This window comes from Pundamilia nyererei, unplaced genomic scaffold, assembly GCF_000239375.1.
Source record: "Pundamilia nyererei isolate P.nyererei 1_Seehausen unplaced genomic scaffold, PunNye1.0 scaffold00181, whole genome shotgun sequence".
Lineage (NCBI taxonomy): Eukaryota > Metazoa > Chordata > Actinopteri > Cichliformes > Cichlidae > Pundamilia > Pundamilia nyererei.
The window spans coordinates 171706-185306 of record NW_005187582.1 but is presented as its reverse complement, the minus strand read 5'-3'; the positions used below and the strand labels follow the sequence as shown (position 1 = coordinate 185306).

The 13601-nt window shown below is 41.3% G+C and overlaps 1 protein-coding gene across 2 annotated transcripts in view; it reads right to left on the bottom strand.

Annotated features, from left to right (window-relative positions):
- Positions 1-1192: 1192 nt before the first annotated feature.
- The window catches only part of cdhr5a (cadherin-related family member 5a), a 13994-nt gene continuing 1585 nt past the window's right edge, over positions 1193-13601 (bottom strand). Inside the window, exons 2-14 of one of the 2 annotated variants that reach the window (XM_005746666.1) lie at positions 12478-12650; positions 11950-12009; positions 11345-11434; positions 11180-11266; positions 10763-10867; positions 10498-10683; positions 9180-9270; positions 8047-8144; positions 7756-7962; positions 6748-6861; positions 6592-6658; positions 5991-6151; positions 1193-4720 (exon numbers count right to left, since the gene is read on the bottom strand). In XM_005746666.1, coding sequence (XP_005746723.1) covers positions 4139-4720; positions 5991-6151; positions 6592-6658; positions 6748-6861; positions 7756-7962; positions 8047-8144; positions 9180-9270; positions 10498-10683; positions 10763-10867; positions 11180-11266; positions 11345-11434; positions 11950-12009; positions 12478-12650 — 2021 coding nt within the window. In that variant the 3' untranslated portion in view covers positions 1193-4138. The remainder of the gene's footprint in view (positions 4721-5990; positions 6152-6591; positions 6659-6747; positions 6862-7755; positions 7963-8046; positions 8145-9179; positions 9271-10497; positions 10684-10762; positions 10868-11179; positions 11267-11344; positions 11435-11949; positions 12010-12477; positions 12651-13601) is intronic. The other variant, XM_005746667.1, reaches the window with a different exon arrangement.

Below are 13601 nucleotides of genomic sequence, written 5' to 3'. Positions count from 1 at the left end.
CCCCACAGTGATACCATATCAATATCAAGTCATTCTGATTATGCCTTCCAAAATAAAAGACTTTTCAAATTGCCAAGATACGACCTAATCTTTTAAAGATTTCAAAATGCTCTAAAAGTGAAAATTGCTGTTTCCACAGGATTATTTCACTTTAGGTCAACAGTATACAACCTCACGATGTTACCATATCATATCCGGTACGGATCGGGTAGTGACACTTCTGCTTTGCGCTGAGCAGAGGGGGGAGGGGCGGTAGTTACACTCGCAGTAGCACAGGAACAGAGCGGGAGGGAGAGAGAAAGAGAGCCAGGGACAACAACGTCACATTAGAAAGGTATAGTAATCATCCACAGCTGTTTTCAGTTGCAGATGATAAAGGATTCAGAAAGTTTATTCATGCAGGTCCATATGACAGAGAATGTGCATCTTCTTTTTGTTTTCATAGTTTAATTTATATTTAATTGTGTTGTGGTTTGTAGTGTTTTGTGTTTTTTCACTTTAAAAATTTTAAAGGAAAAAGCTGAAAATTTAAATAGTTAAAAGTTGAACTGTGAATAGTTGTTTTTTGTATTATATTATTTATTTATTACATTTTATGTGGAGTGAATAAATAAAAGTATATTTACAGTGGCCCATACAGACAAAGCACGTACAAACTCCAAAACACGTAAAAACTCCAAAACACGTAAAAACTCAGAAGCACATAAAAACTCAAAACACGTACAAAAGACAACAGAAGTGCTCCAGAATGCTAGGGTGCAGTTTTGAGCTTTTGTTACCTAGTGGCCAGGAAGTACCAACGACTGGATTTGGTGTGTGGTAATAACAGGTAAATGAACATTTTTTTAAAAATTATTTGAATATATATGAGTGCTTGTGTATAAATACACAAACAATACACATATGCTTTCAATTGTGTAATTTAAGTGATCTGGTAGCTCTGTTTTCGAAGTTCAGTTCATGCTAGAAATGTGTTTTGGAGTTTGTACGCGTTTTGTCTCTAGGGGCCACCGTAAATATTTATATATAAACATATATAAGTAAAACCACTTTGTTTTTACATTAGTAATTCCTTTTGTGCATAATTTTATATTATTGTTAATAATAAATTAATTAAAGCAACAAAACAACCTGAAGAGCCGGTTCAGAGCCGAAAGTGCCGGCTCTTTTTAGTGAGCCGAACCGAAAGAGCCGGTTCTCTAAAAAGAGCCGGAAATCCCATCACTAATGCAAATGGTATTCATTTGTAGGCTACAAGAAGCTGTGAATCGACCACAATCCACACCCCGTTACAGCCCAAAGACAGAAAAGCTGCTAGCATCACCAGCGGGGGAGGTTTTTCTGGCTGTCTGACATAAATGATAGTGTCGATGGGATCTCCCTCCCACATCCAAGAGGTTTGCTGGGACAATGATGGAAGATGAGCTCTTTATTTGCAGTTTATGCATGAGAAACTACTTGATAAATTACATTTTACAGATGTAGCTTTGAGAGATATTTGCAGACAGTGAATGTTGGAATGTTCAGTTGTTCTTGATTGTGTCATTGCTTGACTGTTGTTGTCTCAGTCGGAGGTTTCGGCCAGTGTCTCCCATGCTGCGTCACGTTTATATTGCAAGGTAAGATGTCAAAGAGCCGCAGCCGAGAATTAACTGGACTTAGCCCAAAACTAGAATGAATGCATTTTAGTTTTGTAGCTCTAACGCCATCAAAGCTTCTATAGCTGCAAAATGAATGGTCTGTTTTATGATAATGATTATACATTCAAACTTATAGTTGCTGATGGATTCAATATGAATTCAGTCAATGAAGACAGAATGAATTACCAATGACATAAAAGGGTTTGTTGACTACCACTTATACCTCTGTATAAATGGTGCCTTTTAGAAAGTGGAGTCAGTCACTTTACGATAATGAAAATGGTTTATTAGTAATACTTTGTGATTTGCTTTTGTAGTTTGTACCATGATTTCTAATGCTAATGACAATATAACCTGAAGTGAATCTTATACCACCTGAAAGCCTGTTTATTTGTTGCCACATTTATACAGAAAGTGCATTTGTGGGTTGAGCAGCAGAGTTCAGTATGTGGGTTGTGCCCATGAAAAACTTGCTAAATCTTCTCTTCCAATGCCAAACAAATTATTCTGCTGACTGATGTTTGATGTTGTGTATCGAATTGGATGACTGAAGTGTGAAGAGACAAGACATATTTGCAATTTAGGAAGCCTCAGTAACATGTGGAAGCACCATACACAACCACAACAGCCGGTCACTTCCTTCTCATGTGGGTCATTAGCTTGGTCACCCACTGCTGTGGGATGAGATCGCATTCTTCAAGTTACATTTGTTGCAAGTCAGCCAATGTCAAATTGTTTTTCAGCATGAAAAACAAGTTGATCTCACAAGTGTTCAGTGGGGTTGAAGTCAGGACTGCAGGCAGGCCATCCTCAACAAATCCACTCAAATTCTGGAGGCAGTCTCTCTGTGATCTCGGAGGACAGAGTTAGCTACTTGGCTGTGGAGATAAGGGAATGCCAGCTGTTTCAGGATCTCATCTCGATATCTCTGCATCCAATGATGACATTTTTCCAGTGAGGATAATACCGCCCCACAACATAACAACGCCTCCACCAAAAGCAGTCAGCATAGCATTCTCCATGCACACTTCGACCTAAGTGTTATAGGAAGAATCTGGACTCACTGCTGAATATAACTCTACATCTTCAGGTTCCAGTGCACAAGTTGCCAAAGTCAACTCGAATAGGTCTGATGGTGAAGAGCAGATATTAAAGCCCTATGCAGCAGGAGATGCATTTCTGTAGAAGACCACTTCCTACGTGCTGACAGGGCGAGGAAACAGTTTTCTTGCGGTGTCGTCTTCTTGGAACGCACACATAGCAGCTTTTCTTTGACATCCCCTGTTATATGGAACTTGGCCTTCAATTTGGAGATTGTACTTGGACTTACTCAAAATAATGCTGCAGCTTGGTTTTGCGGAACACCAGATTGAAGTTGCCCTATGGTATGGGTCCTATTCAGATCAGTCAAATGTGGCTTAAGTGACACTAACTGACCCTGGCAGCCGGGTCCATGGTGCTGCAGATCACCACCAACTGAGCACCTAGGGCAGCAGAAGCTCAAAACAAGAGTCAATAATAGAAAAGGCTGTTTGGCATTGGGAGAGAGGATTTGGCAAGTTTTTCTTGAGTGCACCCAGTAAACTCAAATCTGCTGCACAACTCACAGAAGCAGTTTCCTAACAAATATGGCACCATTTGTTAGGAAATAAACAGGCTTTCTAAAGGTATAAGATTTACTTTACAACAAATACATTTGAAAACAAAAATGTGTCTTTTTTGTGATAAGCTTAGTTAACAGTTTGAAAACTGAAGTTTTTGGCCTGTGGAGGTGGTGTTCCCTCACAAAAGTTCAGTGGGGCAAGAAACTCAAAGAGTCAGAACAGATTATTTGGATTGGCGGGTCCATATAGGAGGTTTCTATGAGTCCAAAGAGGGTCTGATGTTTTTTTTAATGATGATGTCTTTAAAAAAGAAATTAATTTCTCAGGTAAACGTTGGAAAGGTTTCCTTAAAAACCTTTCCAACGTTTAGAAGGGGAAAACGTTGCTCTTTGATCACCTGTTCGGTGCTGTGTTGCTACATTTATATGCAAACTGTTACACACCGCACAGACTGTAAAGCATCGGATCTCAACCTCGCCTAGTGAAACACTGACTGCTCGTGTTTTTTGCCCCGCTGGACTTGAGGTCATGCTGGCACTGTGATCTCTACAATTCCTGTAATGGGGACTGTAATAGTCTAATGGGCACAATTATTAACCAAAAATGTGTTAGTGTTATTGGAAGACCTTATCTCATCTTTAATACTTGGCCCACACTGGTTCCAAGTGTATGTTTGGTGTCCAGTTAATTCCGCTGGAACTGTAGTGTAGTATACTCACAGTAGAAGACAAATACTTCTGGATGCTTGAGTCAGTTCTTTGAGGTTGGGCAGTAGTCCACAGATGTTAAGCGTGCCATTGTCCACTGCTGAGACTTTGACTGTAGGCATCCAGGAAAGCAAACAGCATACTGCTCAGTCCTTTCAGACTCCAGTTTGACCTCTGACCTCTACTGTCAGTGCTCCCGCTCCTGGCTTCCTTCCTGTTTTTCTGAACTAGCGTTCTCTGGGTACTGTTCGTTGGTCTCCTGCCCATCATCAGCCTCTCTTAAAGGGGCTGCCGGGTCTCTGACAACACTTTCCATCTCTACCTCCCCCTCCAGCTCCTCCTCTGTCTCCTCCTCCACCCGGCCCACAGTGTCTGGGATGATCTCCACCTCAATGTCTGACGAATCTTCACTCTCCTTGAACCACACAGTCTTCTGGCCCTCCTTCCTCCGCTGCTTGGTCAGGATTGACCTTGCACTATATTCATCCTCATCTTCTCTGCCCCTCCTGGAGGGTCTCACTGAGGGACTCCCCTTAGGGATGTGGTTAGTATAGATGCCACATGAAGAACAGTGGTGGCTCCGCCTCTCTAGGGGTATGACGCGGCCCCGGGCCTGGGGGAAGGTGCTCCTTCTGGGGAGAACATTGTTCCAGCGTCTGGCTCCCCGACGGCTCAGGTCCCCCTCATTCTGGAAGCCATCATTGGTGTACTGCAGGGAGTCTCTGTGGCCACTTCGGGGCTGGCCGGACTGCAAACATGGGCTCAGGCACTACAGTCAGGAGAGAGGTTCCTCATTAATAAAGCAGTTAATGCATGAGGTACTGCCAATGCACTACCTTCAGTCTGTCTCTGAAGTCTAAACAATGGAGGTGTCTATTTATACTTTATCATATAGCCAATAAAGGCTTCGAAGGCTTTCACTTGATCTATGAATAAGTCGGCCAAGCAGAAATGCAGTTTATCTAGTCTCCAATAATGAATTCCATGTTATTATATTACATATGTACAAAAATAACCACTATTTACTTTAATAGTGTAATGTGCAGTAACAATGTTACCACTTTTAAAAGCTTAGTTTCAGGCTGAGCCAAATTCTTTCTTTGTCACAGTAACAAATTATCCAAAATGTTTGTGTTTCAGTTTTGCTGAATGAAATCCTGGTATTTTATGAGAAACTACATATTCAGTTGAAACGACTGTACGGGTGGTTAATGAGTCAGCCAGTTTGCTAATGTCTGAAAACCAAACTCACTCTCATCTGAGAAGCAGTTGGTTCAAATCATTATAAAAAACCCAGAAGCCACTAAGTCATAGGACCTACACTGGCTACACCAACTGTTTTTTACCTTATCATTGACTGAGACACTGCCATCCAAGAAAGAAGATCCTGCTTCAACATCTTCAATCTTGACTAAAGTTTGTAACTGACTACACTGACAAAGAAAATATGTTTTAGAGGGAAAATAGAGTTGTTTTACTGCAATTAGGAAAGGAGAGACCTGCAATGCAAAGAAAACTGTAACAACTGTTAAACATGGTGAAGGCAGCATCGGGCTCTGAGGCCAGTTTGCTGTCAGTAGAACTGGTATATTTTAGGTGGACTAGCACACAATTCATCAGCATAGCCTCAAACCATCTGTTGAAACTTACTTGAAACTCACATCACAAGCCTTTGAAATGTATTTGGACTTTTTTAAAAATCAGCTCCTATAGTAACCACTCCACCTGACAGTTAAATATCTGATGAAAATTATACCCAAAGCTTGTTGTCAAGGTTGATTCTTGCTAAGGGACATTTTTTACAGTATATGTATACTGCAAATGTTAACTTTGACACTTTGTTTACTTTAGAAAACAATAAATCATTTGTATGATGTGTGCTGTGAGATCAGAAAGAAGGAAAGACTGAAAGCCTGATATTGTCTGTTACACTCATTTACATGATGTCCAAGATGGAAAGCAGTGAGGAAGGATTAAAGATTTGTAAACTTATCATCTTTTCACCGGTTTAAAATATTTCCATTGCCAAACCGACTAACCTCACATAGTTTGTCCACACCCGTATTTCCCTTCCACAAGTGGGAAACTAAGAAGCCAATAACAATCAGGCAAAGGATCAGCAGAGCTGCCATGATCAAGCCCAGAAGCGCCATGTCACCTGGACGATAGCCGATGTTTGAGGGAGATGGGCTGGCTAAATCTGCACAGGAAGAAAAGCAAAGGACTTAAGGTTAAAGGAATGATTATTATTAAAGCTATGATTTCCTTTAACTTTGATTAAAAATGAACAATTAACACAGTGCCCATTTTGAATTTCACTGAAATGTTCAGGAGGAACCAAATGGGCTCCCAGCCTCAGTATGAAGTAATATTTCTGGCTTACATTTGACTTTGTTTTACAATATTACAAATAAAGAATAACAGCAAGCCCTTTAATTTTGAAGAATAAACTGTTTTGTGTTCCCTCCTTGAGAGGTAATAATATATCATATTTTAGGTTCATTTGAAATCATTAGTATAAAAACTGTTGTTTTTTTATAAAGATTTAGTAATGTTTTTAGTGATTTCATTTTTACTGATATGACATGAAATTAGAAACAGGAGAAATAAGGTGAAAGTTTTTCCAGTCCGAAGTCTCACCAGGTATGACCTGAACTGAGAGGGCTGCAGTTCCAAACTCCCCTGTTGTCACATCCACTGCTCGGAGCTGCAGACAGTAAAAGTTTAACAGCTTACAAAGTGTCAAGAACCAGGAAGTCTTTGCTCTCATTGTGCCATGACGTTTTAAAAAGTCACCTGAAGAGCGAAGGACTCTGTCTTCACAACTCTTTTCAGTATCACGAAACCATCAGAGGTCACATTGACGTAGCTGCTGTACTGAACCTCGTATTTGACATCTGGATTCACACCCTGACAAACAAAGATTTTATCTTGTTAGTTTAGCATTAGTTGTGCATTTAAAGCTGCTTTAAGTGATTTCTAACCAGCAGGAGGTAGAAAATAATGACCAGCAACAGGTTGCACAATAAACGTAATTGTGATCGCGTACCTTTTTAACTGTACAGGGGTTAATCATCATTAGCTCCGGCATGCAAAATAAACACCTGCACATTTTTACAAGTACTCTAGTACTCCTGTACATTTAAATCTGTATAATCTACTACACTAGAAACAGATTTAGTATGTTCTTCCTGTAAGCGGTTCTTTCAGCCAGGGTTAAATAAGAGCAAGAACTTTAAGTTATTCTTCTCTGTATGACTTTATCAGGCTCTGACATGGTTGTGGAGGAATTTTGCCCCACTTTTCTCTACTTGTTGTTTCAGGTCACTGAGGCTTTAATTTCACACAGTGCTCTTAAGGTCCTGCTGAATTCCAATCAGCTAAAAGTCCGGCCTGGAATGTGGCACTGCAACACCTCGATTCTTCCATGTTCAGCCATTCTGTTGTCCTGTTACATGACCTAGACTGTAGTCTAATATATAGCTGTTCTATTATTATTACACGCTTTATGCTTGGGATGAAATTACCGGCACTTTGGGTTAGCATCCACCTGAATGGCCCAGACCAGCAAAATGCCAAAACAAATGATTTCCTCGTAGCACGTGTACCTGACAGTCGGTCGGTCTCTACAACCCTTCCATGTGTAAATCAGCAGCATCCATAGCTGACCTTTTCAGTTAACTCAGTAGGGTGTTACTAATGGTTTTGCTTATTGTAGCTACAAGCTGTCGAACCAGCCAAACGTCAGGGTTAGGCTTATAACATATACCATAATATTTAGCTTTGATTTCAAAGAGCGCTCACACTGGCGAAGTCTTCGTCCCGTGCTCGGACCCTGAAGGGTCGGTTGGTGTTTCGGTCTCGGAGGATCATGGTCTCAGGCACAGAGTTGCTGTAGATAAATCCTTCATATCGCTCCCTTTCAAAACGAGGAGGACTCCTGCTCTTCTTCATCACATCAATGGTAACCTGTGTCACCGCAAACTGATCTCTGTTGGTCACCTGTGATGCCTGATAGTAAAACCAAATATCTAATTCCTGAAAATCTGTATTTTCTTTATATTATTTGACAAATGTATATAATATTTGTTTTACCAGGATAGTGAGAGTTATTGGACCAACAATATCAGCAGCTTTGGTCATTGTGATGTTCCCCGTTTCTTCATCAATCTGAAATATATTTCCTTCGTTTCCTACAGATAAAGGAAAAAAACACATAAAGACAAATAAGAGCATTTTCTTTATGCTGCCCTACAAACCAGCAGAATAAGCTTACTTTATTATTTAACCACGACCTGAATCTGACTTATTGAAATTCAACCTCATTAACAGAATGGTGCCATGAGAGCATGTACAAAAACAAACTAAGCAGCAGTGATTGCAAAGTGGGTGCAATCACTTGGTCGTTGCTAGCCTCTAAATGGCACCAGGTAACGATGATTTACTTGTTTTTTTCTTCTGAGCTTCTTATATCACACGATTAGATGAACAATTAAAAATAAATGGAAAGGATTAAAAGCATTTTGATAACTACTTTTAGTAGTAGAGCCTTCAAACTTCTATCAGTTCAATTCAATTCAATTTTATTCATACAGCGCCAAATCACAACAACAGTCACCTCAAGGCTCTTTATATTGTAAGGTAGACCCTACAATAATACATACAGATGATACCAAGTAAGACTGGTTTCTGAGTTTTACACAAGGCTAAGCATCAGGCTTTCAAATGAATTAAAAGTCTGTCTGGGTCTTTGGTTGATTAATAGGCTGGTGTGAAAAATTGCTGCCACACCGCCCCCTCGGCCTGTGCTTCGAGGTTTCTGGTAGTTAGAATGACTCGGGGGTGTTGATTCATTTAAACTAACATAATCATCCTGCTGCAACCAGGTTTCTGTAAGGCAGAGTAAATTGATTTGTTAATCAATTATTAAGTTTAATAATCCACATTTCACTGTTTTACTCTTTGGTTCAGATGTGGATGCTGTATTGTTCTTTCTTTGTGATTGTTTATGTTTAAGTTGTTTGTTGCTGGTTTTTAGTTTGTTTTTTGTCTGTTTGGAAGCTGACACAGTCTCTATGGAGATGGGTTTTGGGGGGGTAGCAGGAGGAGAGAAGCTGCAGAGAGGCGTGTAAGACTGTCTGTCTATATGTGATAATCAGTTTAATAAGCACACCAAACTGAAACTGTTGAGTGTAAAACTCGGGTCCTCCAAAGGTTTTTTATCCGACCTCGTAATATTCTGTAGCTGATCTGCTCGCTCTTGTTCTTGTCTCCATCCTTGGCAAACACAGGTCCAGGTTCCAGCACCAGCGGGCCTTCCTGAAGGTGAAAATCAGTATGTATTCATTTCAATTCAATTCAATTCAATTTTATTTATATAGCGCCAGATCACAACAAAAGTCACCTCAAGGCGCTTCATAGATACAGAGAAAAACCCAACAATCATATGACCCCCTATGAGCAGCACTTTGGCAACAGTGGGAAGGAAAAACTCCCTTTTAACAGGAAGAAACCTCCAGCAGAACCAGGCTCAGGGAGGGGCGGGGCCATCGTGTGTCCTCCACACTGATTGATTTCACAAGTCATTACCGTTAATATTGCTATCACTGAATAAATACTGGCAAACACAACATGTAAAAATCACCAAAATTTGCATCGTCCCCATGTCATTGGATCTCGTTGCAGGTTTTAGCCTGTAATGTTTGGCCCTACAGTGGAACCTGAGCAAGTGTCCTCCCTCACAGATAAACCAGTGCTGAGGTTTCCCTGAAAGGCTGAGATGTCATGATGCTGGTATCTTAGGATCACTATGATCACCAACACATGCAAGCACTGCTCTGATGATAATTTTATTACCCTGAAATTTTCTTTGCACACCTGTGTGGTGTTTTGGTGCCCAGCACAGAAGTGCACACCTGCCATGGTCTGTCAAATAAAGCAGCTCGAAGCTGATAGTTCTTATTTCATAGAAACTGTGTGACAGACTGCTGCCGCTGCAGTGATGAACATCAGAACGAACCCTCAGAGCCTCGATGGAAACATTTCTGAAAATGTTTAATCATTTACATTATTCACTCCCCAGATAACAAATGTATTTAAAACAGCATGAAGGTTATTGTGACCCTCAAATGTCTGTGCAGCGTACAGACTTAAGACACTTTGTCCTGTTTCCTGTGTATTTGATTTTTCTGTGTAGCAGCTAAAGTAACAGTGTTTGCCTGGATGTGCACACTCTTTGTCCAAAGTAGCACAGACTGGTATACATTTCATATAGTCGTAAAACTGTACTTGGTTAAATAAAGAATATGTTTTATACAGAAAACCAGTTTTTTAGATGATAAATGTGTTTTCATGACATCATATCAAATATGAACTTCCCCTGTATAATAAGGTTTTTAACCTTTTTTCTATATGAGCTAGAATAGCACGATGGCTCTTGCATAATTAAAATAAGGCCCAGAGATGTCAGCCATGTGAGCGACTTCCTGTTCAGGTGAAGCGCATTTCTTTTCTTGCTGTGATGTAAACGCCAGAGTCAGACCCCACCTGTTTCTCTGTGAGGTTGACTTTGCCTCTGTAGCCGCTGCTCACACACAGTTTAGCATTTCCTAAGTTTGTCCTCGTGCATGGCTGAAACCACGGGGGCCGGTTGTCCACATCCTTCACACGCACTGTGATGGTGGCCACAGAGGTGAAGAAGGGCTTGTTGGAAGCTGAACCGTTGAACGTATCCTGTAAGAAGCAGACTTCAGACTGGCTTTTACAGAAAAAGCAGAGCCTTGCAGGATGTTTTCATAAGTCATTACTGTACCTGCACGTGTAAGACCAGCGAGATCTTTTGTACAACATCGTAGTCCAGGATGGTTTTCACAAGAATCTTTGGAGTATTGACGTTTTCCAAGCGGAAATACTTGTCCTGAGGAAAACCGACAGAGACAGATCAGCTGATCTCACTTGGATTTTGTGGCCTGAAGCCTGAACAAAGGCTATTCTCAAAGGTCCATCAGAGGTTAGCAATTGAGGGAACCTTTACACTTTTCTTCCCGTTGTTAATAATGAAGCTTTAGTCATAGACATAATTTTGTCCAAGAGAAGTTGATTCATGTGGAGCCTGGGCCTCACAGATCAGTGTGATGTAAACAAATAGCAGATGCATGTATTCCATTCATTTGTCTAAATGCGTCCGAACTTCATCATAGTCATTTGGACATAGTTTGTCTTGTCTTACTGTTGTTGTCTCCAAGCGATAATACAGCGGCTGTGAATCAACATCTGTGGCTTCTATCAGACCAATACTGGAGTTGACCGGAATGAGCTGCAGGACATAAAATGGTTCAAAGAGGAAACACAAACACATGTTGTTCTACAAGCATGAAAGAGCAGTGCAGCCCACCTCATTCACATCCAGCACATAGTGGTTCTGAGCAAAGTTTGGGGGGTTATCGTTCACGTTTTCAACCAAAACCTCGACGGACTCGTTCACCTTGAGGAGAGAGAAGCAGCTCAGCTTCAGTCAAACAGTGAGAACACAACAACACATCGAGGCACTGCTCCTAACAACACAACGACACAACAGCACTCAAGCCTTATAAACATGCTCTGTGGGCGGAGTCAAACTAGGAGACAGATTTAGAGTGTGACACGCATTTTCTGTTTAACTTGTTATATAATAATACAATATAATTTTTACATTTATAGACACAAGTCATTACTTACAGCAATGATAAACATTTTTAAAAAGTAAAAAAAAATTGTTCATTTCCATTTTTATATTCATCTAGTTTTTCTTGCCAAAGTCAAGACTGGTGATGGGGCAAAAAGAGCCGGTGCAGCTCTGGAGCTGAAGAACCCTGACAGGTGGAGTCCCTTACATGAGAACATAATGTTGGCATTAGGCGTGTACAGGTGACCTGATGTCCTGACTTTCAGATTCATTTCCCCCAGACTCTGTTCCTTTGCTGACTTCTGTCTGTTTTTAATGTGATGACTCTTACTCACAGATCTAGAGCCAGCTCTGCTGCACTTTATCCACACCATCAGAGTCGCGCTGGGCAATGACTAATAAAGAAACAAAAACAGATACATGGGACGCGCCTACTGCAGGAATATTCTGAAATATTATTAGCTGTAAAATAATACAAATAAATGTTCATAATGATATCATTACAGTACATGCTCATATAACCTAGGTCAGGGTTGAACTCCAGGCCTCGAGGGTCGGTGTCCTGCAGGGTTTAGATCTCACCCTGGGTCAATACACCTGAATCAAATGATTAGTTCATTACCAGGCCTCTGGAACTTCAAGACATGCTGAGGGTGTCATTTAGCCATTTGAATCTGCTGTGTTGGATCAAGGACACATCTAAAACCTGCAGGACACCGGCCGTCAATGCCTGGAGTTCGACACCTGTGACCTAGGTAGTCCTGAAAACACTTTATAAACTTTCTGCATACCACATTCTAATATCCAATTCCAAAAACTGATCACATATCTCTTATATACATTATTTGTGTTCCATACATCACCTCATAGTCCAGGCCTTTCTTTACCATGAGGGCGTTTCCTTTCAGGTAGAATAAATCTTCAGGGTTCACCGTCACTGTCAGAGTCACATCACTGTTGGAGCTGATTTTGGCCACCTGGACGTCAGCGGTGTTGTTTTCTGACACTGGTATGGGGCCAGGGGGCACTGTGCAAACTGGGAGAGCATAGGTGACAGAAACATGTGCAGTGATTGAGGTTTTACAGCAGCAAAATGGTCAATGGCCTGTATTTGTATAGCACTTCACACAACCTGTCCTCCACACATTCACACACTGGTGATGGCAAGCTACATTGTAGCCCTGGGGCGCACTGACAGAGGCAAGGCTGCCGGACACTGGCGCCACCAGTAGGCAAAGGGTGAAGTGTCTTGCCCAAGGACACAACGACTGAGACTGTCCAAGCCAGGGCTCGAACTTGCAACCTTCCGATTACAAGGCGAACTCCCAACTCTTGAGCCACGATCGCCCAACACACAGAGAGAGCTCAGGAGGCTATGCTGTGGCTTCATCACTCCCTGCTAATGTGTCCCTGCTAAAGTCTGCAGATCACAGACACAGACGTGTATATGATACAGTCACCTGATGGACTTTACTCTAAAATAAATTAAGCTTTTGCCAGCACCCATTGTTTTCTGAGATGGTAAACCTCGGTTTATTTGCACTTTAATGTCAAAGGTTAATCATCAACTCGTAGAATACAAGCACTTCCTCTTTGATCAGTTGCTCCTTTTATGAGTCACCACAGCAGCTCATCTGCCTCCATCATGTCTTAAATCCTCTTCTGTCCTCCTTCACTGCATCTTTTAACCTTCCCTGTGGTCTTCTTCTCTTTGCCTTCACCATCATTTGTCCACCATATCCACTATCCCTCCTCTGCACATGTAAAACCATCTTTGCTTCTTAAACTTTGTCTCCAGATTTCTGGACATTCCTCTTCAGCCACTCCACCCTGCCTGCACTCTTTTTCACCTCTCTCGAGCCACTAGTCGCAGCTTCACTTTTCAACCTTCCCTCTTATTCAGACACATGCATGTGTGTAGAATACACACACACACACACACACACACACACACACACACACACACACACACACACACACACACACA